At 62.9% G+C, this 25,273-nt stretch overlaps 1 protein-coding gene across 2 annotated transcripts in view; it reads left to right on the plus strand.

Annotated features, from left to right (window-relative positions):
* The first annotated feature begins 12,948 nt into the window (after positions 1–12,948).
* Positions 12,949–25,273, plus strand: part of RASGRF1 (Ras protein specific guanine nucleotide releasing factor 1) — a 29,124-nt gene continuing 16,799 nt past the window's right edge. For both annotated transcript variants that reach the window (XM_088063070.1, XM_088063071.1), the window contains exons 1-4: positions 12,949–13,244; positions 20,930–21,036; positions 22,223–22,370; positions 25,094–25,186. In XM_088063070.1, the coding sequence (XP_087919196.1) occupies positions 12,969–13,244; positions 20,930–21,036; positions 22,223–22,370; positions 25,094–25,186 (624 nt within the window). In that variant the 5' untranslated portion in view covers positions 12,949–12,968. The remainder of the gene's footprint in view (positions 13,245–20,929; positions 21,037–22,222; positions 22,371–25,093; positions 25,187–25,273) is intronic.

The raw sequence follows: 25,273 nt of genomic DNA on the forward strand, positions 1-25,273 counted from the left end.
CCTTCCACCATCCCAGGCTGCTCCCAGCCCTGTCCAGCCTGGCCTGGGACACATCCAGGGGCAGCCCCAGCTGCTCTGGGCACCCTGTGCCAGGGCCTCCCCACCCTCCCAGGGAACAATTCCTGCCCAAAATCCCATCTAACGCTGCCCTCTGGCAGTGGGAAGCCATTCCCCCTTGTCCTGGTATTCCCGGTTCTTGTGGAAAGTCTCCGTGCAGCTCTCCTGTACTTTCCCAGTCCATGGATGTTTGGAGAGCAGTGGCTGTGCCCTGAACCGCTCTTCTCCTGCCTTGGCACCTCCAACTCCATCTTCACCTCCTGTTTTGGGAGAGCTTTGTCCCTCCTCCTGCTGTGGTCCTGGGACTGAGGCAGCTCCCAGACCTGTGACTGCCTGCCAAAGCCGGCCGCTGTCCCCATGGGTGCTGCAGCGGCTTTGCTGGGACCCCGTGCCTCGTGGTGACGTTGGTGGCACCGTGAGCACGGCGGTGGTTTTGGGGTGTCCCCCACGCTGCACCAGCCCCGGGCTGCATTAACCCTTTCCCACAGCCGCGGCCGGGGCGGGGTGTGCGGAGAGCACGGCAGGAATCACAGAAATGCAGAACGAGATGCGATGTGACAGCCCGTGTTCCTGGGAACATCGATGTAATCTGCAGCAGAATGTGCTCAGCCGGCTGGAAGCAGGCAGCGCTCGGTGCCCGGGCGGGAGCGGCCCCGGGCCCCCGGAGGCGGCGGGCGCGGTCCCTGCGCGGTGCCCGGCTGCCCTCCCGCGTCCTGCGCTCCCCGCTCCGAGCCCCCTGCCCGGCCCCCCGAGCCCCCAAAGGCCGCTGGGGCACTGCGGGGCGGAACCCAGAGCGCACGACCCGGGGGCTCTGCCCGGGGGGCTGCAGGGGCCCTGCAGAGACCGAAGGGTCCCGGGCCAGCCCAGCCTGCGCCGCAGGGCGGGTGGGTGCTGATGGATGGACCCACTGGGCTCATCTGGGTCAGGGCTTCCCATCTCCAGCGCCGGGAATGGGCTGCAGGGGGCTGGCAGTGAGACAAGCAGCTCTGCCTGCAGGGCTGGGCTGCCAGGGACCGCTCCAAAGTGTCACCGCACTCCTCGGCCTGTGATCCTGTCACATCAGGGACAATCCTGGCCTGGGAGCCTGGGCACTGTCCCAGCAGAATTGCTCAGGGTTTGGCTGCAGTCCTTGTTCAGACACATGGCGAGGGTTTTCATCCACAATAGAGCAGCTGCCCCTGGATCCCTGGAATGTCCCAGGCCAGGTTGGACGGGGCTGGGAGCAGCCTGGGACGGTGGGAGGTGTCCCTGCCGTGGCAGGGGTGGCACTGGGTGGGCTTTGAGGTCCCTCCAAGCCACACCAGTCTGGGCTTGGATGGAATTTCTCAAGCAGTAGTGCTGGAACCTGGGGGTGGAAAGGCTGGGGGCAGCTGAAGGAGAAAAGCCATTCCTGGCCCCTCCAGGCTGCTGGGGAAGGGAACATGACGAGGCCTCGGTGTCTCCTGTGCCAGCACTCGGGAGAGAAGGACGTGCAGAGCAGTGGGAAAGTGGACTCGAGTCGCCATGGCAACCGGGATGGAAACATCATCAAAGTGTGTCAAACGAGGGGAATTACAAAAAATAGAAACCCAGCGTGGTGTGGGCAAACACTGCAGCTTCAAGGGGCTGTTCCTGACAGCACCTGGGCAGCCTCCCCGTGCTGTGGTGCTGGTGCCAGCACCTGCTCCAAGTCGTGCTGTCACCTGGGGCATCTCCAGTGCATCCATGAGTGGATCCCGGTCCCTCCGGATGAGCCGGGCAGCCACCGGCTCCTCAGGGGGACACGAACCCCATGTTTTCAGCTGCAGTGAGGGCTGGGCACAGACACGTCGGGCACCTCCGCTGGCACCGTGTCACCTCTGCGTGACCCCCCTCCACAACCAATTAATTTGTAATAATAAGCCTTGCACTTGTTTCCAGTTGTTTGGGTTTTTTTTTAAGTAAATGAATTTGTAAACAATTCGTGCTATTTTATCTGTCACTTATGCTCCCAGGATTTGTAATTTTAACGCATGACATCAGTTAATCACAATTTTCTTTCAGCAAAAGTTTTAATTAAAACCTCTTTCGCTTTTTTTGGCTCATTCAGTGCTGTCACTGAGGGCTGCAGATGAGATCACGGGCTGGCGCTTGTTGTCGCTGCTGTTTTATATTCACCGCTGACGTTCGGAGGTGGGGAGGGGCAGGGATGGAGCACGAACCCCCTGGGGCTGCCCAGCCGGGACTGCGGGACCCAGGGATGGCACCGGGGCTGGAGCACGCCTGCGAGGAGTCTGAGCGTTCGGGCACTGCCATCCGCAGCCGCTGGGAAGAGCCTTTGCCCGCAGCTCGGTTTGCAGCTGATTGCTGAGCCAGGAGCGATGCTCGCTCCGCAGTGACCCTGCCCCGGCTGCGGGAATTCAGTGCGAGCGCTGGAGCAGGAGCGGCTTTGTCAAATCATGAGCTGTAATTGCCTGAACTTCACGGCCGACATCACACGCTGCTCGTTACAGACACGGCTCCCGATTCCCAAATCCATCCCCAAAACAAACAGCTCCGACACCTGATCTGCTGTTCGGATCCCCGGTGCTCCGTGCTCTGACAGCTCGCTAACGAGCTCCCGCAGCAGCCAGAGCCGGGATGGGCTCTGACAGCGCTGCTGAATCCGCAGTGCTGCCGGGAACACAGCTCGGCCCAAACCCGGCCCCAGAGGGGATCCAAACCCGGCCCCAGAGGGGATCCAAACCCGGCCCCAGCTCGGCCCAAACCCGGCCCCAGCTCGGATCCAAACCCGGCCCCAGCTCGGATCCAAACCCGGCCCCAGCTCGGATCCGCGGCAGCCCGAGGGTGACGGGAGAAGCCACAGGAGCTGTGCATCAGCTTTGGTTCTCTCCAGCCCACCCTGGAGCGAATCTGTGTCCTGGCACCTTCCCGCTGCTCCTTCCCGGGGCACGGCCGGGGGTCCCAGGCTGCGGCCCCGCAGGGTGGGGAGGCATCCCTGAGCCCCCAGCCCCCGATCCTGGGTGGGCTGAGCCTGCAGCAGCTGTGCCCGCAGATCCGGCCCCTTGTCCGGCCATGGCGAGCGGGTCCCGTCCCGAGCAGCTCATCCTGCCCTGGCCCTCCCTGCGGCACCTTCAGGGCACTGTCTGCTCCTGCCACTCCCTGCCGCTAACGCTGCCCTTGCTCCTGGCTTACTTCTCCAGTGGATATTTAACTTGCTTCGTTCTTGGCAGATTAATTCGCTGATTTGATTTTTGTTTTTTTGAATCTCCCTTTTTTTTTTTTAAACTGCATTTTAGTTAGCCGAAGTGCAGCGATGCTGAGGTCACATTTACACCTCCCCCAGTCCTGGGCCCGGCCTGGTGCTCCTGCTAATTGTGTGCACACCCAGGGATGGGTCCAACGGGTGGCATTTGGCATCCAGAACACTTTAAACTTGGAAAATGGGAAAAAATCAGGCGATGACAAGCGTATTTATTTGTGCAGCCGACGCTGCCAACAGCTGGGGTTTAAAGGCGTATCTTTGCCATTTACTGAAGTCAGTTGGAACAGAGAGACCGAATCCAAGGCGGTGACACCTCCGTCAGCTTGGAAGGGCTCCTTCAGCTGCAGCAAAGCTCAGCAGGTTTGACATTTGAAACTCTCTCATTCCACTGCCAGGCAAAACCGAGGGCCTCTGCACTGTATTTTTCCTGCTGTTCCACAGTGCAAGGATTCCTGCTTTTTCTGGTTTCACACTATTATGAACACACCAGCTCAGGAAAAAAAATAAAATTCTGCTGTAATGATAAAATTGGCTTTGGAATAGCAGAAATCTGGCTTGTCCATGTGGTGCCAGGCTCTGGGGAGCTCTTGGATACAGGGCTGTAGTCATTGTGTCACCGTTCTGAACACAAAAACACCGGGAAAGTGAGATTTTAAAGGATTGTTTGATGTTCGGCTTTTCAGGATTGATTCCTAAACTAAACAACAATCCCTGAGGTGCTGCCACAGGCAGAAGGAAACTCTCCCCTGTACATGCTCCCCTTCTGTGCTGCTCCTGCTCCCCAGAACCCGCTGCTGGAGGGGATGGAGGTTTGTCCCCCTCCCTTCAGAGCCAGGGCCGGGACACTCGCTCCCCCGAGCCCTTCCTGCAGGCTCAGAACCCACCTCAGGGTTCAGCCTGGGACAGTGGGAGCAAGGCAGGAAGGATGTGGTGGGGGAGGAATGCAGGGATGTAGGAGGGGTGCAGCAGGAGGGATGCAGCGGGAGGGATGCAGCAGGAGGGAGAGATGCAGAAGGGCTGTGGGAGTGATGCAGTGGGAAGGGTGCAGAAGGAGGGATGCAGCGGGAGGGATGCAGCAGGAGGGGTGCAGCGGGAGGGATGCAGTGGGAAGGGTGCAGAAGGAGGGATGCAGCGGGAGGGATGCAGCAGGAGGGGTGCAGCGGGAGGGATGCAGTGGGAAGGGTGCAGAAGGAGGGATGCAGCGGGAGGGATGCAGCAGGAGGGGTGCAGAAGGAGGGATGCAGCGGGAGGGATGCAGCGGGAGGGATGCAGCGGGAGGGATGCAGTGGGAAGGGTGCAGAAGGAGGGATGCAGCGGGAGGGATGCAGCGGGAGGGATGCAGCGGGAGGGATGCAGCAGGAGGGGTGCAGCAGGAGGGGTGCAGTGGGAAGGATGCAGTGGGAGGGATGCAGCGGGAGAGGTGCAGCCCAGGGTGTGCAGTGGGGCCTGGGACATGTTTGGGGTCAGGTGATGCTGCTGCACAGGCACCATCTGGGCCAAGAGCTGGGCATTCCCGGGGAATCTCTTGCCCCAGCTGTGCACGGAAGAGGGTCAGGAACACGAGTGGATTCCTCCCGGAGGTGATCTCCGGTGCAGCCTGCCCAGGAGGCTCATGCTGGGCTTGTCCGATGTGCTGGGGCAGCTGGAATGCGCTCCCGGGTGATGCCGGCCCCGCCCTGAGCCGATCCCCCGGCGGCACCCGCTGCTGCCCTGTTTGGGTTGTGTTGGAGGGAAACGGGTCACTGCAGCTCCCGGGTTACATAAACACCGGTGGGGTGAGCCAGGTTGTGCAAGAGCCTGGCTCGTCTGAACGTGCGTCATGGTTTGGGGAATCATGAAGGCAGGGACCTGGAAACAGGTCAGTTTAGGTGAGATATGAGGAAGAAATTCTTCCCAATGAGGTTGGTGAGACATTGGTACAGGTTGGCCCCATCCCAGAATCGCTCAAAGCCAGGCTGGATGGGGCTTGGAGCAACCTGGCACAGCAGAAAGCGTCGGTGCCCATGGCAGGGGTGGAGTGAGATGGGCAGCAAGGACACAAAGCTTTCTGTGATTCTATGAAACAAAGTTGCCCGGTAGCAGGAGGCACAGGAAAGCTTCCTTTAGCAGGGAATGGCAAACCTGGAATCACTGTGGATGCTGAGGAGTGCTAGCAGAGCTCTGTGTGTGTGAGAAGTGCGGCCAAGCTGGGGGAGGATCTGGCCTGAGGAGGGAAAGCAGGTCTGGCTTTGTGTGCTCTGCCCAGGGAAGGATGCCCGAGAGCAGGAGGGGTCCCAGGACAGACCCACGGGATCCTGCAGCCCATCCCGTGGCACACAGGGAGGTGGAGTGGGGCTCCAGAGAGAGGAGAGAGGCAGGGAAGGGGGAATGCCGCTGGCTCTTGGATTTGAGCAGCTCTGCTCTCGCAGAGCCACATTTTGCTGTCGCGAGTGCTAACTAGGTCAGGCAGGACGAGCCGTACCTGTCCCTGCTGCAGCGCCGGGCACGGCCCCGGCCCCGGAGCTGTCCCGGCACGGTACCGGAGCTGTCCCGGCAGGGCTCCGGTACCGGAGCTGTCCCGGCAGGGCTCCGGTACCGGGGCTGTCCCGGCAGGGCTCCGGTACGGGGGCTGTCCCGGCACGGTACCGGGGCTGTCCCGGCAGGGCTCCGGTACTGGAGCTGTCCCGGTACCGGAGCCATCCCGGCACGGTACCGGGGCTGTCCCGGCACGGTACCGGAGCCATCCCGGCACAGGCTGTCCCGGTACCGGAGCCATCCCGGCACAGGCTGGCCCGGGACCGGGGCCATCCCGGCACGGTACCGGAGCTGTCCCGGTACCGGAGCCATCCCGGCACAGGCTGTCCCGGTACCGGAGCCATCCCGGCACGGTACCGGAGCTTTCCCGGTACCGGAGCCATCCCGGCACGGCGCTGCCGCCGGCCACAGCCGAGGGCGGCCCCGGTGACCCCAGCGAGCCGCAGCAGCCGCGGGGCAGCGCTGCCCGAGGGTGCCCGACAGTGCCGGAGCTGCTCGAGCCGTGCGGCAAAACCTCCGGGGAGCCTTCGGCAAAACCTCCGGGGCCGTGCCCGGTGAGGAGCGAGCAGAGCCCCTACAGCCTCCTCCTCATCCTCCTAGGGCTGAGCAATGCTCTTGCTAAAAACGGGAATTCTGCTGTTTTAAATACCGGCTTGCGGGATGATTCAGTGTCTGCTCAGGCAGACGCCAGGCAACGAGGATGTTGTTCTTCAAGCCTTATTTTAGGGGGAAGGAACCTCTTCCTTGCGTGCTGAGGGTCCCCAGCGATGTGGTGAGACGGAAAAGCCCGGGACACGGGACAGGGTCCGGTGGCTCCCTGGAGCCGGGACCACGAGGAGCAGCTCCCCAGGAAGGGGAGAACGTGCTGACCCCTGCGGCAGGATCGCCTCTCCGAACCTTCTTTGTCAATGGTCGGCAAAGCCTCCGCTGTCCCTGCAGCTCCGACAGCTTCTCGAACCTCTGCAGCTGGCTCCTCCCTGCCAAATTTTCATCGTCTTGCTGCCCTTCCTTGCCCTGTGTCTCCAGCACATCCTCCCTCCTCCAGATGGGGAGGTGAAGGTGCTGGGGTGCCCCAGCCCTGGTCCCTGACCCCCTGCTTTCTACCCTGGGGTGAAACCCTCCCTCCAGCTGCTGCCAGAGCTCTTACAAGGATAATGTCACCGGGAGCAGTAGGCTTCAGTAGAAAATTCCCTCTTTCAGATGTGATTGATTTGGATTCCCCCCAGTCCTGGTTTCCAGGCACCAACGGCTGCTGGAAACGCTCTCCTGGTGACAGAAAATCCATGGGAAAGCAGGCAGCCTGATGAAGTATTCATGGGGATTTTTATCACTGGTTTTTACCCGCTGCAGGAAAGTCAGCTTTATTTTTAGTGAATGATGGATCCAGCAGTAACACAGGAAAAATATTCCATCTCCCTTTGAGCTGCATGGGAGGCATTGGAGAGGGCCAGTGCTTGGGAATGGGAACTGAACGGACTCCTCAGTGTTTCCTGGCTAATTCTGGGCTCATTAGAACCCCTGAACGAGGCTGAGAGTGATCCTCTGCTGCCCCAAGTGCTGCAGCCCATGGCTGGTGAGCCTCCAGTGATTCCCACGGCCAGAGTTCCCATTGGCTCCCTAATCCCCAACCTGCCTCTGTCCCTGAGAGCAGGGGAATGAATCACAGCTGATTAATTTGCCTTATCCAGAAGAATCTCCCTGAATTAGCAAATGTTTTATTTGCTTCTATAATGGACAGGAAGGAATCCCTCAGTGCCCGGCACCCGTGGCTGTGTCAGCCCTGCCGGTGTGACCCCAGGAGTCCCTGATGAGAGACTCACATCTGCCTTCAAATGATCTTCAAACATATTTCTGAGCCAGCCGAGCTCGGCCGCTGCCTTTCTGGGGTTCTGCCACTGCCTTTTCCCCACGGGCACTGCTTGCTGCCCGGCCGGTGCCGAGATGTGCTCTGTCAGCAGAGGATGCTTAATCTGTTTAAAAATAAATCCACGGCTCTCCTGTGAGCGATGGGAATCTGTTAAATCCCACTGTAACGTGGAACCCGGCCACGGCTGCCAAACTTCAGCACTTCCTTCCCTCTGGGCTCCAGGGGAGGGCTCGGGTCTCTGTGCTGTGGTCTGGGGCAGCTCTGGAACTGACGTTCCCTGCCCGTGCTCCCATTTACCGACACAGCCACAGGGCCAGAGCTGGGGCCTCGCTCGGACAGGGGTGAGCTGTCCGTGGTGTCCGAGGGATGTGTCCGGCCGTGCTCCCCCCGTGCCCTTGGGGCAGATAATCCCCGTGCCCTGTGACAGCTCCTGCTGGCAGCGCCTGTGGAGCCCTTGTCCTGCAGCACACGGGGCAAGAGCTGCTTTAGGGAGGGAGCTGTGTGCTGCCCCTCCTGCGACACCGGGCAGTGCCAGCTGCAGCCAGGGCCTGCCCCAGCCCCAGCACAGATCCTGTGCCTTCTGCAGCTCCTTGAGCCATCACCTCATGCAGGTACCCAGGTGCTCTGCTGGCTTCCCAACTGGCTGGCAGAGAGACAGGGAGAAAGAATTTTTTGGTGACAGTAAGGAATGAGTCAGTTCCAGAGGTTTGGATATTAAATCCTTAATTAGCGATAGATTTTGGTGTGTAGGAACCCAGCAGGGCTCTTCCCAGGAGTGCTGGCAGCAATTGCAGCACTGGCCCTGCTCCTGCAGCTAATCCTGCTGGCCCTGGGGATTACCTGGCTGCACACGGTGTGTCCAGCCCCAGGACACATTGTCCAAGGTGACCCAGCCATGCCAGCAGCACCCTCCACTCGCCATGCACACCCAGCCCGGAGCCAGGTGACACAGTCGGACACGGGGGATGGCTGTACCTGCTGGCACCTCGTACCTGTAGGGACAGGAAACAGCTTTAAAATCCCAAAGCCTCGGCAGCCAGGGGGGCTCGGTGCTGTTCTGTCAGGTGACAGATCCCACGTGTCACAGCAGGGACCTCGGCCTGTAGAGTGCAGCATCACACGGTTAGAGAGCAGCCTCTTGGCTACAACGCCTTCTGAGGGCTAGTAAAACACAGCAGTGCCTAAAAATACCAGGTTGCCAAATCCCTGCTGCGGGTGTCTGTGCTACTGGTGTGGTCCAGTGCGGGATGCTCTGGACACAGCACCTTCCCTGGCTGAGCTCCCGCCCCTGTCCGTGCTCTCTTGTGCCCTGTCCGTGCTCTCTTGTGCCCTGTCCGTGCTCCTCATGCCCTGTCCGTGCTCCTCATGCCCTGTCCGTGCTCCCTCATGCCCTGTCCATGCTCCTCATGCCCTGTCCATGCTCCTCATGCCCTGTCCGTGCTCCTCATGCCCTGTCCGTGCTCTCTCATGCCCTGTCCGTGCTCCTCATGCCCTGTCCGTGCTCCTCATGCCCTGTCCATGCTCCCTTAGCTCCAGCCCCAGCCCCAGTCCAGCTGCTGGTGTTTGCTCTCCTTGGAGATGGTAACGACCCACAGCAGGCCACGGGTGTCCTCCTGCAGCCCTGGGGACACTGCCTGGGGTGGTGGGCCCGGGGTGCTGCACAGGGGGTGCTCGGTGTCCTCTCCCTCTGCCCATCGCAGAGCGGTGATCGATGGCTGCTGTCCGTGCCCGGCTGCCAGGGGCTGTGTCACTGTCCCAGCTTGGCACAGGGACAGCGCAGACCTGTCAGAGCCCCCAGGACATGCTGTCCCCATGGGAAGGGAGCTGCCCTGAGGCAGGCAGGGGTCACCTCGGTGCCGTGGCAAGGCAGGTGTGACACCCTCGGTGCTGCTCTCGCTGTCCCACGGCCCTCCAGGGTGAAGGATCCCAGCAAGCCCTGCCTTGATGCAGTGTGGGGAGGCAATGCTTCCCTCTCAGGAGAGGAGCTGGCACCCCAGCCAGGAGCTAGGAGTGGTGTCAGAGCCCTCCCCACGGGCTCAGGAGTGAGTGAGAGCTGCTGGCATAAATTACCAGGCTGTCATCCCTGGTGCTGAGATTCCCCGGGAATAGTTTAGCGGTTCAAAGGGCTGCTGGAACAATTTTGCATCGCACCATCACAGTCCCAGAGCTCTGACGTTAACAAATGTCAGCAGTGAGGTGATCTCTGGGCAGGGCTGCCCGTGGCCCCGGGGGCCAGCAGGTTTGGTGCTAAGTGATAAATTGCCCTAATGAACTCCTTGTGCTCAGTTTAACATCCCCGTGCCCCCAGAGCCGTGTGCGAGTGGCACCGTCAGCTCCAGTGGGACTCGAGGGAGGGGAAGTGACACCTGTGCTGCTGCTGCTGCTGCTGCTGCTGCTGCTGCTGCTGCTGCTGCTGCTGCTGCTGCTGCTGCTGCTGCTGCTGCTGAGGCTGCTGCTGCTGCTGCTGCTGCTGCAGCTGCTGCTGCTGCTGCTGCTGCTGCTGCTGCTGCTGCTGCTGCTGCTGCTGCTGAGGCTGCTGGCACTTGCCTGGCCTGAGCCTCGTCCTGTGCCACACTGGGGGATCAGGGCAGTGGATCCTGACTGGGAGCCTAACAAGCTGTGGGTGTCATCTCCCTCCTCCTGGTTCAGTGGTTGCTCTGGCCTGCTCCCCCACACCTGATCAGAGTGTTCAGAGGTGTCTGATGGTGACTGTCCCACTCCCAGAGCTCCCCCACAGCCTCCCCTGTGCAGAGCAGCACCCCAGACCTGCTGTTGTCCCACGCAGGCGGGCCTGTGCCCTCGGCTGCTGCTGCAGGTCCTGCTCCTGCTGCCCGTGGGTCTGTCCGGGCTCTGCACGGGATGGGAGCCCACAAGAACCACTCCAATGTTTGTTTAACACTCCAGTGAGGAGCAAGGACACCACAGCAATTAAAGCACTTGGAAACCCTGGCAATGTTTGCTCTGGGCAGACTCCCTGTCCCATGGCCAGCAGGCTGAGGCTGACTCTGGCCCTCAGAGGTGTGAGGAACACTTCCCTCCCCTGCTGGACCAGGAGGGTCACTCTGCAAACACCTCCCCACTGAGCCACGTCACCCGCAGGGAACAAAGCTCCCTTGGTTCCAGGAATCAAACTTTCCAAGGCTTGAGCCTTGGAAGCTCTCAGTGATGTTTCCATCGCTCTCTGTATCTTCCAAAGGGAGTCTGAGCTGAAGCAACACGATTGGGAAGTCAGGGGCTGTGCCTGGTGCCGACCCCAGCACAGTCCTGCCTGTCCCCAGGGCTGAAGCGCTGCTGTCCTTGGGGCGGTGGGACCCTCCCCCCTTGAGCAGGGGGCACAGCTGGCACGTCCCTGGGCACTCTCCATCCCCAGCTGCACCGTGTGCCCCAGCACGCTCCAGACACAGCCCCGTGTCGGGGCAGAGGGCTCGGCAGCTCCAGGCTGGCAGGCAGCTTCCATCCAGTACGGGAATTACTGGCAATGCCAGCTTCCCAGCTATTATTTCATCCAGGATTTCGCAGGCTGCCACAAAGGGTCTCTTTCTGTGCCACTGCTCCATATGTGACAGCTTTGGCACAGGAAGCACCTTCTGCTTTCTGCTGGGACCCATCTCTCACCCCGAGCGGAGGCTGCAGGAAGGAAATGGGGTGTCGGACCACGATGAGGCTGGAGAAATGGGAAAGGAGACAGCCCTGGCCATGGAGGGGAGCTGCCCGTGCTGTTGGGAAAGCCCTGGAGCTACAAATGTGCCTGCAGCTGGGCACAGGGGCACACTCAGCCAGGGACAGAAGTGGGAGGATGAGGGGCACGGGGGCTGGGGCAGTGGTGGCCCCTCTCTGGCACTGAGCTGGTGACAGAATCCTCGGCCGTGTCCCTTGGGGTGGCCATGGGCACGTGTTCACTCAGGCCACGCAGCTCCATCCTGGCAGTGCCAGCACCCTTCCCAATTCCAGCCTGTTCCCTCCCGTTCCCATGGCAACCTGTGACCTCACCGGGTTCCTCGGAGCTCTGCCAGCACTTTCAGCAGAAATAAGGCAAATGAGCAGGGTTGTCCTGCTGTCCTCCCTGTCTGTAGGGGTCTGTCACAGCTGGGGCCCAGGTCAGGGCAGGCTCTGCTGCAGGACTGAGGTGTCACATTGCAGGTGTCACACGGTGCCTGTGGCGGTGGCATCTGGCTGAGCCAGCACACCAGGCTGTGGAAGCTCCTGGGGTCCGGGGGGCACCAGGGCACTCCCAGCCCTGCACAGGCTTCAGCTGCAGCCACTACCCCCTTTTCCAAGTGCCCAGTTTTCCCGGTTTTGCCCTGCTGGGCAGGGCACACAAGGCCAGGATGGAGAAGAGGGATCAAGAGTGAGACAAACAGAAATAAATGGTGTCATTTGCCTCAAGGTTCTCCCCTGCCTAAGGGTCCCTTTTGGCCTGGGATCCACTTCCCCCTCTGGTCTAGGGTCCCTCCCGTCCTGGGGCTCTGGCTGTTCCTGGCTGTTCCATTGTCCCGGGGGGTCCCTCTTGTCCTCGGGGTTCTGGAGGTGTCTCTCAGCTCTGGCTGTGCCCGGGGTCCCTCTCGGCCCGGTGCTCCAGCCGCAGGAAGGATTCCGTGCCGGCCCGAGTGTCCCGCACGCCCGGGGTTCCCTCTCGCTCTGGGGGTGTCTCTGGGTGCGGGGTTCCCTCGCGGCGCTGCCGGTGCTGCCGGTGCTGCCGGTGCTGCCGGTGCTGCCGGTGCTGCCGGTGCCGCCGGTGCCGGTGTCGGTGCCGGTGCTGGTGCCGGTGCTGGCGGCGGCCCCGGCATCCCGCGGCCCGGGGGCGGCCCCGGCGAGCGCAGCAGCGCGACCACCCCCGCAGCCGGCGGCAGGGAAGGAGGCAGCGAAGGAGGCACGGGAGAGAGGCAGCGAAGGAGGCACGGGAGAGAGGCAGCGAAGGAGGCACGGGAGAGAGGCAGCGAAGGAGGCACGGGAGAGAGGCAGCGAAGGAGGCACGGGAGAGAGGCAGCGAAGGAGGCAAGGGAGAGAGGCAGCGAAGGAGGGCCGCGGCTCCGCTCGGCTCCGCTCGGCACTGACGGTCCCCGGTGCCGCCGCCGTCACTCGCCCCGCCCGTCCGCGGTTCCGCTGGCGGCTGCGGGACGCGGCGCTCAGCGGGGCCGGGGGCTCAGCGGGGCCGGGGGCTCAGCGGGGCCGGGCCACCGGATGAGCGCCCGGCGGCTCCCCGGGGGCAGCGGGGGCCGCTGATGCTGCGGGGACCGCGGGGGCGGCGGGGGTGGCTCGGCGCGGCCCCGCCCGCGGCGGGGGCCATGTGAGCGCGGTGCCGGCAGGATGCAGAAGGGGATGCGGCTCAATGACGGGCACGTCGCCCACCTGGGGCTGCTGGCGAAGAAGGACGGGGCCCGGCGTGGATACCTGAGCAAGCGGAGCGCCGACAACACGAAATGGCACACCAAGTGGTTCGCGCTGCTCCAGAACATGCTCTTCTACTTCGAGACCGACTCCAGCTCCCGGCCCTCGGGGCTCTACCTGCTCGAGGGCTGCGTCTGCGACCGCGCGCCCTCCCCCAAGCCCCCCCTCTCGGCTAAGGACTCCCTGGAGAAGCAGGTGGGCGACACGGGGGGCCCCCCGAGGGGGAGGGAGGATGGCCCGAGGGGTCCGGGCCCCGCGGCCCCCGAGCTGCCGGAGCCCGTGACCTGCCCCACGCGTGACCGGGGTGGGGAGCTGAGGATGAGGCCGGTCTGTGCGGGGGAAGGGGGATGATTCCCGGGGCTGCGGTGCCGGAGCAGCGGGTGGGTTCATTGTGGGGGTGTCGGGCTCTTTCCGGGGCACCCCCACTCCCCCTCCCATCTCATTAACCGGCGGTAATTAGCGGGGGCCGCGGGGCGCCTCCTGGCGGCCGCGCTGGGCGCTGCGGAGCCCCGCGTCCCCCCCGGCCCGGCTCTGGGCTTTGGGCTCCGGGCTCTGGGCTTTGAGCTCTGGGCTTTGGCCCCGGCGGAGCGGGGGTTCCGGGGTCCCGTGGGGCGTCCTCGCTGTTTCCCACACCCCGTCTGCCCCTTCCGTGCCCCGCGGTTTGCCCGGCAGCCCCCCCGGGCCGGCGGTGTGAGCAGCTCGGCGCGGGGAGCTCCGGGCCTTGTTTTCGGGCAGATTTCACCCTGTTCCCGCTCGCCACATGTGCCGTTTGCACCTCCATCCCCAGCCCTGGCGGGGGGAAGAGCAGAGTGCGGGTCCCCTGAGCCCCCCGTGCTGGCGCTGGGCTCCAGAGCCCTTCGGCAGCGCCGATGGCTGCGGGGGATCAGCGCGGAAACACCAAAGCCCTTGCGAGCCCCCGGCAGATCCAGGGGTCCCCCAGCCCCGCGAGCACTGACGGAACCCGGGGGACGGAGGGTTTGTCCCCAGCGGCTGTGCCTTTCCCGGCCGGGCAGGGTGCTCCTGGAAGCAGCAGGGCATGGACGTGGCGTGTTTGTCTGGGCTGCTCGGCCGGAACTGGGATGCTCCGGAGCGGCCGGGAGAGACGAGACCGGAGCAGACAGGGGGGACAAGGGCTGGCTTCCAGCTGCGGGCGCAAATCCCCATCCATCGCTTCCAGAGCCACCCCCAGTGTCATCAGCGTGGACAGGAGCCAGCAGGATTCACCCTCTGACCCGCTGGTGGCCCGCGGAGCGTGGGCATCTGCCCTGCGGGCGGCTCAGCGGCACCGGGGCCCCTCAGCGGGAGCGGGGGGGGGGTCCCGGGACCCCCATCCCGGGCCGGGCAGTGCGGGGGCACCGCGCGTTCCGGGTCCGGCTCTGCAGGGCTTGCATAATTCCAGCCTGCCGGGCTCTGGGAGGCGCTGGGAGCGCTGCCGGCACAGCGCAGGACGGGCCCAGGGCCACCCCCGGCACCCCAGGGCATGGGGCAGCCTGGGAGGAACCTGCCCCCTAATTCTGGCTATTGCCGGCACTTGGAAAGCCTGCCAAAGAACCAGGCACGCAGCACCGCTGCTCCCTGGCACATCCCCTCCCTCCTGGCTGGGAGCACAGGAATATTTCCTTGTGAAGAGGAAGGAAATTTCCTTGTGAAGGAGGAGCAGGAAATGCTGTGGGTTTTGCCCGGCTGGGGCTCCCTGCAGCCCGGCTGTGGGGGGCGGCACCTCGGGGGCTGTGGCAGCGAGGGGGGGCTGTGGTCGCAAGGGCTCACACCGCCATGGCTGTCACTGCTGTCCCTTCAGGAACAGATATTCAGCTTCCATGAAGTTTTCCAACCAACCTTCCTGGCCAGGCTGGAATCAAGCCAGGGATCGAAGCTCTGGGTCCTCGTGTTTGTGCAGGAGGGATTTCCCACCCTGCAAACACCCTGGGGAAGATGTCACATCCCCTTTCCAGTTCAGAATGCGCCCAGAGTGCTGATCCTCGCTGTCAGAGAGGGGCTGCTGCCACGGGGAGCTCCTGCCGCGGCAGATGCGTCCCCTGCCACTGCTCCTCGTGGCTCAACGCCTGGCTTGTGATTCCGTGTAATTCCTTAGGCCAAACGGGGCTGGGAGCGGGAGCGCTGGATGCCCGCTGCTCTGCAAGCTAATTAATGGCCCAGGGATGAGATAAGCGGCGAATATTGATGGTGCAGATCCGCAGCCTGGCCGGGCGGGAGGAGCAGGTGGCACACGGGGCTCTGGGCAGGGGCTGTGCCCCCCACGCCGGGGAAAGCTCGGCTTCAGGCTCACCTGAGAGCCAGCCCTGCCCAGCAGCCTGCAAAGGGAAGGTGCTGAGGAAATTTCTGGCATTGCCAGTGATCCCAATCAGTTGTGTTCTGAGGGTGTTTATCTGTCTGTGGGGTCCCAGCTGCAGCTCCGAGGACAGCGTTCCTTGCAGCAGAGGAGCTCCAGCTTTGGGTTCCTTCCTTGCTGGAGTGGAGCCTGAAAGGTTCCCAATTCTCTGCAAAGGAGGAATTTTAAGATGTGGGGCTTTCAAACCCCCTCTTTTAATGTACACATACTTTGCTTTGGGGGGATTTTTTCCTGGAACACAGTGAATTTTAGCATTGCTATATTTGAGAAGAAGGGAATAAGACATGTGGAAAACTGGAGCACCGAAGAGGGATTTGCTGCCTCTGGAAACTTTGTTTTCTTTTTCCAGAAACGAATTTTCCTTCCAGCCAGTTGGATGGGGAAGATAATTTCCTGCTGGGTGAAGTTGGGCTGTGGCCCGGGGAAGGGTCCGTGGGGTGGGCTTGGGGAGGCTGTGACCCCGGCGCTGGCAGGAGCCCCCTGTTCCCCTCCTGTGCCACCCCCAGCCCGGCTGCCCCCGGCCCCCTGAGGTGACGGTGCTGGGATGAGCTCTGGGGTGGGCACCTCTCGGAGGGCTGGGCAGGATGTGGGGTGCCCCAGGTGGGAGGAGAACAAGGTGAGATCCCAGCAGAGGAGCTGGGCAGGTGCGAGCTCCAGAGCTGATCCCACCCCAGGGACAGGGGAGGGTCAGCGTGGGGTGAGGGCTCTCCTTTGCACATCGGCTGGGGAATCACAGCTGGGTTTGCTCCATGGGTCCAGCCTGGAGCTGGATTTAGGATCACAGCATCACTGAGGTTGGAAAAGCCCTCTGAGGCCATTCAGTCCCACCATTCCCTCAGCACCGGGCTGCCCCTGCTCCATGTCCCGTGTGCTGCCCCATTTCCAGGGATGGGGCTCCACCAGCGCCCTGGGCAGCCCAGACTGGTTTCCAGACCCGTGTCCCAGTGCCGTGGGCTGTTCCTAAGCAGGAGGCCTCAGACAGAGCCAGCGTGGTGCTGAGTCAGGCGGTGGCCCCGTGCAGAGCCCTTGGCTCCAGGCTCCGTGGCTCAGAGCTGAGCTGTGTTCCCCCAGCTGGGGCTGCTCTGAGCTGCCCATGGATGGGCATTTCCTTCCCCATCTCCAGAGCGTTTTCCAGGGCTGGGGCCACGGAGCACCGAGTTCACCCTGTCCTGCGGGCCCCATTCCTGAGGTGCTGGGAGTGCTGGAATATTTGGATGCCTTGAGGACGTGCAGCAGCTCCAGCTGTGCCAGAGCCAAGCCCCAGGCCCTGCTGCTGGAGCCCCTGCTGGCAGTGGCAGAGCCCGGGCACCCTCCAGAGGTGCAGCAGTGGGGCTGGGGGACCCAGCCGTGCCCATCCCCGCATGGGGGGCTCCCCTCAGGACCCCCAGGGCTGTGGAGGGTGCTCAGAGGGGCCAGATGGTGTCAGTGGAGCGGGGCTGGGCAGGCCACCCATGGACACCCTGAGCAGGGCAGCTCCCAGGCCATTCCAAACGCTGGCATTGGTGTCCCAGGCACTGCATCCCCAGATCCCAGCCCAGGTCCCTGAGCATCAGCCATCTGGGGCAGTGAGAATCCTTCTACCTGAGTGCCATTCCAGGCAATCTGATTTTTTTGGAGACTATAAATCATAATTTGTGGACTTAAACCTGAACTATTCATCGGTGTTGGGGAGACACCGTGTTTTTAATTAATCGGTGTATTGAGTGATGCCATGTGGGGATTTCTGAGTGAGGGGATGCTCAGTGTTGGCCCCAGCGATGCCTGCATGCCTGCCTGCCAGCATCACCGGATAAAATCAGGGGAAAAATTGATTTATTTGAATTATTTTACGAATATTTCTGCGCATGACTCCAGAGCCTACTCCACAAGGATGATGCTCACCTCTAGTATCCATTTCCAAATATCCTGACAGCCATACTGAAACAAAGAAGGGAAATTGCAGCCTCTGGGATATTTTTTCTTATTGTCAGCACGGAAATGAGCTGCTGGAGCATCCAGCTCCGAGGTCCTGTTTTCCCAGAGCACAGAGTATGTAGGTCAGGGATGTTAAAAGCTGCCATGGCTGGCTGTGGATTTTTAGACTCATCCATCCAGAGCAAGAAAATTCTGCTCCCCTTGCCCTTTGTGTCAGCTGGAATAAGCATCAGCTTCCCGAGCAGGCGGATGTGATGTGCCCAGGGCGGGAGGGTGGGGGGCAGGCAGCCCCGAGGGGTGAATGAAGGGGGGCAGCCCTGTGGGGGAACGACCCCTCTGAGGGCACAGCCGAGGGGACAGGGTGCCAGTCGGTGCTCTGGTGTGGCCGGGGTGGCTCTCCCGCGGTGCCCCCACGCTCACTCGTGCGGGGAGAGCGCCCACCCCCAGCGCAGCCACCCGTGGGTTGTTCAGGCTGTAAAAAAATGCCCTTTGCAAATTCTAAAAAATCCTGCGAGAGGCTGGTTTCCTACTTTGGAAATAACGTGGCGCTTTAAAGCTTATTTGAATTTATTTTGGAGTCTCTCTGCACATCGGTGGCACCCCCTGCAGCAGGCAGGGCCAGCGGGGAGCTGGGTGTCGCTCACGGGGCTCTGGGTGCCCCTGGAGGGGCTTTAATCCTTCCCTGGGTGTCCTGGAACGCTCCCGGGTCATTGTTTCGGGCAGGATTGCCGCGTCCTGCGGGAAATGCCCCCAGGGGCTGTGTGTGTCCGGCGGTGCCAGACGGACAAACTGCCCACAGAGCCGGGCTCCGGGGCTGTGCCCCCACAGCGGGCTCAGGAGGGAACAGGGGAGCCTGGAAAACTGGAAAACCCCGCACTGAGGGGCTCCTCAAGAATCCCATCTGCTTACTGTGGCCAGAGCAGAGCGAGGGCGGGGGGATGAGGGGGCTCCGCTCGCGGGGCTGGCAGCGTTGAGGTCATAAATGAGATAAAAACGGGTGTAAGGAGAAGCAGAGCCACGCTGTGGGCAACTCGTGCCCTGTCCTGGGCAGCACAAACCCAGGGACGCTGAGCCGGGGCCGGGATGGAGCTGGGGGCTCATCCTGGTACTCCCAGCTGTCTGCCCGGTGCCCTGAGTCCCGTGCTGGCTCTGTCCCTCGGTCTGGTGCCATCCAGGGCTCTGGTCCTGTCCGTGGATGTGATGCTCAGCCCCCGACCCAGTGCTGGGAAGCGCTCCCGGGTTGTTGGTGCGACGTGTCACTGTGATGGCAGAGAGGGATCATCTCGTAGGCGGAGATAAAAGGTGGTGGGAGTTTTATTATTCAAATATAAAATAACTTCCTCCTTCCTAGCACGCTGCACTTCCTGGGAATTGTGTGGGGATAAGCTGGAGCAACACACGGAGCGGGGTGTGCGTGCTCACAGGAGCCGGGCTGGGCTCGGGGAGTCCCGGCTGCAGCACTGGGGGCTCGCACCCCTCCTGTGGGCCCTGCTGCCAGCGGCCTGGGAACTGCACTGGCAAAGCTCAGGAGCTTCTGGGAGAGCGCTGGATCACCCCTGCCAGGAGCTGCTGTGCTGGGAGGTGCCTCGAGTGGGCCAGGAGGGGCACGGGGGGCACCTGGCCAGGTTCCTGCCCTGCATCTGCAGCCCTGCATCTGCAGCCCTGCATCTGCAGCCCTGCATCTGCAGCCCTGCATCTGCTGCTGTCCCAGCTGGGCTGGGCTCTGGGTGGGGGCACTCACCCCCGGGAGCACAGAGGGACCCTGTGCCACCCCCGGGAGCACAGAGGGACCCTGTGCCACCCCCGGGAGCACAGAGGGACCCTGTGCCACCCCCGGGAGCACAGAGGGACCCGTGCCACCCCCGGGACCCGCGGAGCACACACAGCTTCTGGGAAGGACAATGCAGGGCTCGCTATCTCACGTCCTCCTGCCTGGCAGGGACCGGTTTGGGGGACTCCTGAAGTGTCTCCCCGTGTTTCCAGTGCCGCGGGGGCTCAGCCATGGGCTGTTGGTGTGGGGTCACGGAGTGGGAATGTGCACACCGTGCTCTCGGGGTGGTTCCTGCGGCACCGGGAGCTGCTGGGGGCACCAGCACGAGAAGGGGCTCCCCCACACCTCGCCGGTGTTTAGGGGGGCATTTCCAGCCTTGCCAACCCGATGAGCTCTTCTTGATGCAGTTACAAGGGAAGGGATGGCAGGTGGGTGTAAAGCTGGGGTACAGAACAACACCCTTAGGGACCAGACATTTTTGGTGAATTTCCCTCGGAGCTGTCTCTTTGCCAGTGGAAGCCTTTGGGAGTGGGAGGGAGGGAAAGGGGGTGGGATGTGAGAGGCTGGGGAGCTGCTGCAGCTCCAGAGGTGTCCTGCAGGCAGACAGGGAGCTCTGGGCAGCCTGAGCACGGCAGGCTGGGGAAGGGGTGGGCGATGGGTGGTGGTGTTTGACACCGGGGTGTGTGACGGATGACGGTGTTTTGTCATGGGGACGGCTCCATAAGGAGAAAGCTTCTCCACAGGACCAGCAGTGAAAGATCCTGCACTTAAAGGATCCGTGGCAGAAGTGAAGGAGCTGCATCTTCACCGGGGCCCTGCAGTGGCTCCCCAAAGGTGAAAGGTGTTCCTGAAGGAGGGCTGGGCTGTGCCCATGGGCAGCGTGGGCTCCCGGCCCCCCTCTCCCCCTCTGCCGGACCCAGAGGGGCTGTGTGAGCTCCGAGGGTGTCACCCCGAGCCCTGAGCCCTGGCTGGGCACGGGCTGGGGGTGCTGGCTCGGCTGTGCTGCTGTGCCCTCGGGGACAGGGAGGGAAGAGCGTTGTGCCGCCCATCGCTGTTTCCACATGGCACAGCCGGGGTCCTGCCAGGCTGCTGCCCCTTGGGTTGGAGGCAGCTTTTACCCGTTTTTTCCCCGATGAAAGCCAGCAGAGGAGCAGATGATGTCAGGATGAGCTCGTTCCAGTGGGTTTGGTTAAGCCCAGTTATTCCGGGCAGTATCCGGCACTGCAGCGTGGTACCTGTTTCCTTGGAGACTGCAGGGAAGCAGAGGAGCGGCACAAACCCGGCGGCGGCGGCACCGCACACAATTAGCACAAACACTGGAAATGTCAAGGGAGGCTAAAAATAGCCCAGCAGCGTGGCCACCCCCCCGGAGCCCCGGGGAGCGGGACACGAGGGACCCGGGCTCGGCTCGGCGTCACCTCCCGAGGGCTCGCTGCCCCACGGCAGGGATGCAGACAGTGATCCTGGGCTCAGGGAATCACTGAGGCTGGAAAAGACCTCTAAGACCATCGAGTCCAAGCATTATCCTGTGGGTGTGGGAGGGGATGCAGGTCCAGCTCAGCATCCTTGCTCCTCTGCCCGTTCCCCAGGGGAGGGTGTCCCCAGGGCTGTCACCACCGGCTCAGGACGGCAGCGCTCTGGACTTGGGTGGGTTTGGTGGATTTAGGTTCTCCTGAAGCCGGCTCTTTGCCCAGCAGGATTCTCCTGGGTGGTGGCACGGCTGTGCTGAGAGCAGCCCGTCGTGGCCGGGCTCCTGGTGCTCCCAAACCTGTTTTTGTCCATGAGCCAGCCCGTGGTGGGTCAGGAAGTGCTTTGTGACCGTAACCCCTGTGCTCGCCCCCGCAGCACTACTTCACTGTTAACTTCAACCACGAGAACCAGAAGACCCTGGAGCTGAGGACCGAGGATGCCAAGGACTGCGACGAGTGGGTGGCAGCCATAGCTCATGCCAGGTGTGCCCTGTGCCCGTGGGGGCGAGGTGAAGCCGTGCTGAGGGTGCCTGGGGGGGCAGGACGAGCTGGACACTGCCAGCAGGCAGAGCAGGACGCTTCTGCCCCCCAGCCCCACGCTGGGGACCCTGGTGCTGAGAGGGGGGCCGTGTTCAGTCGTTCCCCTGTCCCCATTCCCATCGCAGTCCCCTGGCACAGGCCGCCCTGGCAGGCTGGCACTGCCTGTCCCTGCCTGGAGCCAGGGGGTGCCCGATTGACCCTGGGCTGAAAGCAGCTGGGACTGGTGAGGAAGGGGTTTGTGCTGTCTGTGCCCTGGGAGTGCTGGCACTGCCCAGCTGCCACGGAGAGCGCTCCGGGGGCAGCACAGCCGGGTGCTCCTCTGGGGAAGGAAGGTCTGGGCTGGCAGTGAGGTGTGGGATCAGGCAGGAGCTGTGTGCAGGGAATGGCAGAAACCCCATCCCCTGCAGCCCCTGCCAGCAGCAGGGCTTGGCAGGAGCTTGTGCCACACACCTTCCTAAGCTCTTGGAATGTGGCAGGTTACGGAGGTTTGGTCAGGCTGTTTGGGGGCCTTTTTTGACTCCTATGATCTAATTCAAGTTTGCTCTGTCCTTTCTGTTTGCCCCTTGTGGGAGCCCATGTCCTCTCCAGAGGAGTGCTTTGGGAGCAGCAGCATCCCCAGCTGCAGGAGCTGCCCCTGCTTCATTCCCTGTGCGGGGTGGGAGCGGGGGGCACAGCAGGGAGAGCCCCGATCTTGGGGTGTGAACTGGGGGTGCAACAGGGAGAGCCCCGATGTTGGAGGGATGAACTGGGGGTGCAACAGGGAGAGCCCCGATGTTGGAGGGATGAACTGGGGGTTCAGGGCAGGGAGAGCCCCGATGTTGGGGGGATGAACTGGGGGTGCAGGGCAGGGAGAACCCCGATATTGGAGGGATGAACTGGGGGTTCAGGGCAGGGAGAACCCCGATGTTGGGGGGATGAACTGGGGGTGCAACAGGGAGAACCCCGATGTTGGGGTGTGAACTGGGGGTGCAGGGCAGGGAGAACCTCGATGTTGGGGGGATGAACTGGGGGTGCAACAGGGAGAACCCCGATGTTGGGGTGTGAACTGGGGGTGCAGGGCAGGGAGAGCCCCGATGTCGGGGTCTGGCCGGGCCTGGGGGAGGGACGCTCACGGCCGTGTCTGCTGCAGCTACAGGAACCTGGCGACAGAGCACGAGGCGCTGATGCAGAAGTACCTCCATCTCCTGCAGATCGTGGAGACGGAGAAGACCGTTGCCAAGCAACTCCGGCAGCAGATCGAGGACGGGGAGATCGAGATCGAGCGCCTCAAGGCCGAGGTGAAGCGCCGGCGCTGCCCCGCGGATGCGCTGCCGCTCCCGGGGTGACCCGTGGGAGGGGGGCGGCATCCCCGCGTGGGCACGGCCCGGGGGTGGCACCGCTGCTCTGGTTCTGCTTCAGTGACACCGAGCTGGCCCTTCTCCCGCAGGAGGGGCCAGGGCATCGCCTCCCTGGGGATTTTCCTGGCACCCCGGCACTGGGCATTTGGGGGGCTTGGGGGGACCCCCGGGCCGGGAGGCTGCTGCCACACGGGAGGGTTCACGGCAGCAAGGAGCGCTGGGGAGTGGGCTGGGGAGCTGCTCCTCGCCTCTTGTGAGAGATGAAAACCGTGGCTGTATCCCAGAATCCCAGAGCGGTTTGGGTTGGAGGGGTCTCGCAGACCACCCTGTCCCGCCCTCTGGAATTACCCCGGCAGCTCCCCGAGCTGGAGGCTGCTCTGCAGTGGGGCACACCTGAGCGGGGCAGAGCGCATCTCGCGGGCCCCGGGGCACTGCTGCCAGCCCCCTGCTCCGGGCACTCCCGGGGGCAGCCGGGCTGCGGGCTGCGGGGTGCGGGCTGCGGGGTGCGGGGTGCGGGGTGCGGGGTGCGGGGTGCGGGGTGCGAGGTGCGGGGTGCGAGGTGCGGGGTGCGGGGTGCGGGGTGCGAGGTGCGGGGTGCGGGGTGCGAGGTGCGGGGTGCGAGGTGCGGGGTGCGGGGTGCGGGGTGCGAGGTGCGGGGTGCGGGTGGCTCGGGGCCGGGTGCGGGGTGCGGGTGGCTCGGGGCCGGGTGCGGGGTGCGGGTGGCTCGGGGCCGGGTGCGGGGTGCGGGGTGCGGGGTGCGGGTGGCTCGGGGCGGGGTGCGGGGTGCGGGTGGCTCGGGGCCGGGTGCGGGTTGCGGGGTGCGGGTGGCTCGGGGCCGGGTGCGGGGTGCCGGTGGCTCGGGGCCGGGTGCCGCAGACAGAGGCGAGGTGCGCACATGACTCAGCAGACGGTGCCGAGGGACGCGGTGTCCCCGGGGCACCTGGGAGGAGGAGGAGGAGGAGGAGGAGGCTCAGGAGATGCCTGGCGGCGGGGGCTGCTCGGCAGAGGGAGAGCACTCGCTGGGGGAGCTGTGCCCGGTGCTGGGGGGTCGCTGGCGGCGGGGATGCTGGCACTGGGGGATCCCCTGTTTCCCGGCCATCCCCGTGCTGCCCCGCTCTGCCCGGCAGGGCTGTGCCTCCGGTGCATCAGGAGAGGCGTCGGAAGAGGCAGTGAGGGTGGCTTTGCCTGTCTTAATGGTGGTCTTTTCCTCAAATTTTGAATTTTTGGGTTCAGATGTGCAGGGCAATAACAACCCCTGACCATGCATTGGGGTGTGCAAAAAGCTCTAAAATCTCCTCTACCATCTGATCCAAATAATGAAATGGGGTGGAACAGATGTGTAGAAGCTGGATCAGTGACCATGAGCCTGTGGCCACCAGCTCTGATATGTTCCTGCTTTTTCCAAACAGCCCAGACACCAAACTCCACCTTTTTTCCTCTTTTCTGTCCAAAATGGCATCTCTTCCCCCCCCTTCACAGGAAAGACCTCTTTCCAAGTTGTTTCCTTCTGTTCTCTTCTGTAAAATCAAAATCCAGATCACATTTTCCCAATTTCCCACATTCTGGATGGCACATGTGCTGCTTTCTTGCCTTTTCCTGTCACTTCCCAAGTGGTTTTGGCCGTGGGGGCCGGGACACGCGATGAGCAGAGGAGGGAGAGAAAGAACAGGGAGAAACAGTGAAACCCGAAGCTGGGAGCTGATGGCTCTGATCCCACATGTGCGGGAAGCGGCTGGGGGGGCTGCTCCCCGCCTGCACATTTTGGGATCCAAATGCTCAGGATTTTTCTGCCATTTTCTCTCCAAGCTGTGTTTATTGAGTTGCTGTGAAGGCTTTTTCGGGAAACAAGGATGGGGTTTGGACTGGGCACCCGTCAGGATTTCCAGATCCCGGTTCTGGTGGGGTTCAGAGGTACTGAGGAGTCGGTGACAGCTCGAGGAGCCCTGACAGCTCTGCCACGTTTCTTCATCTGCCTCATCCACCGATTGAATCCCCATCCCTGCAGGGATTTAAAAGCTGTGTGGATGTGGCACTTGGGGACAATGGTGTGTTAGTGGTGGCCTTGGCAGTGTTGTGATCGGGTGGACCTGATGATCCCAGAGGGCTTTTCCAGCCCTCTGTGCATCTGGGGCTCTGTGAGTCTGTGATGCCCATTCCACCAGGACAGACCCAGCACAACATGTCCCTGTGTCTGTCACTGAGCCAGAGGCTCACGCTGGTCCCTGGCACAGCAGCAGCCTGGGATGCCCTCAGCTCCTGGGATGTGCTTGGGTCCTGGGACGTGCTCGGTTCCTGGGATGTGCTTGGCTCCTGGGATTCCCTCAGTCCCTGGGATCCTTGGATTCCCTCAGTCCCTGGGATCCCTGGATTCCCTCGGTCCCTGGGATCCTTGGATTCCCTCAGTCCCTGGGATCCTTGGATTCCCTCAGTCCCTGGGATCCCTGGATTCCCTCAGTCCCTGGGATCCTTGGATTCCCTCAGTCCCTGGGATCCCTGGATTCCCTCAGTCCCTGGGATTCCCTCAGTCCCTGGGATCCCTGGATTCCCTCGGTCCCTGGGATTCCCTCAGTCCGTGGGATCCCGGGATTCCCTCGGTCCCTAGGATCCTGGGATGCCCTCAGCCCCTGGCAGTGCCGGGCAGCCGCTCCCCCCTGTGCCCACAGATCGCGTCCCTGCTCAAGGACCACGAGCGCATCCAGGCCAGCCAGAGCAGCGCGCCCAGCGACGATGACAGCGACATCAAGAAGATCAAGAAGGTGGGTGGTGGCGAGGGTTGGCACAGGGGGGGCCCAGCAGGCACGGCAGATGCGCTCCCTGCGGGGCTGAAGGAGGTGTCTGAGCAA

Source organism: Pseudopodoces humilis, chromosome 16 (genome assembly GCF_049639895.1).
Source record: "Pseudopodoces humilis isolate 2021_Gansu_Grassland_sample_001 chromosome 16, ASM4963989v1, whole genome shotgun sequence".
Classification (NCBI taxonomy): domain Eukaryota; kingdom Metazoa; phylum Chordata; class Aves; order Passeriformes; family Paridae; genus Pseudopodoces; species Pseudopodoces humilis.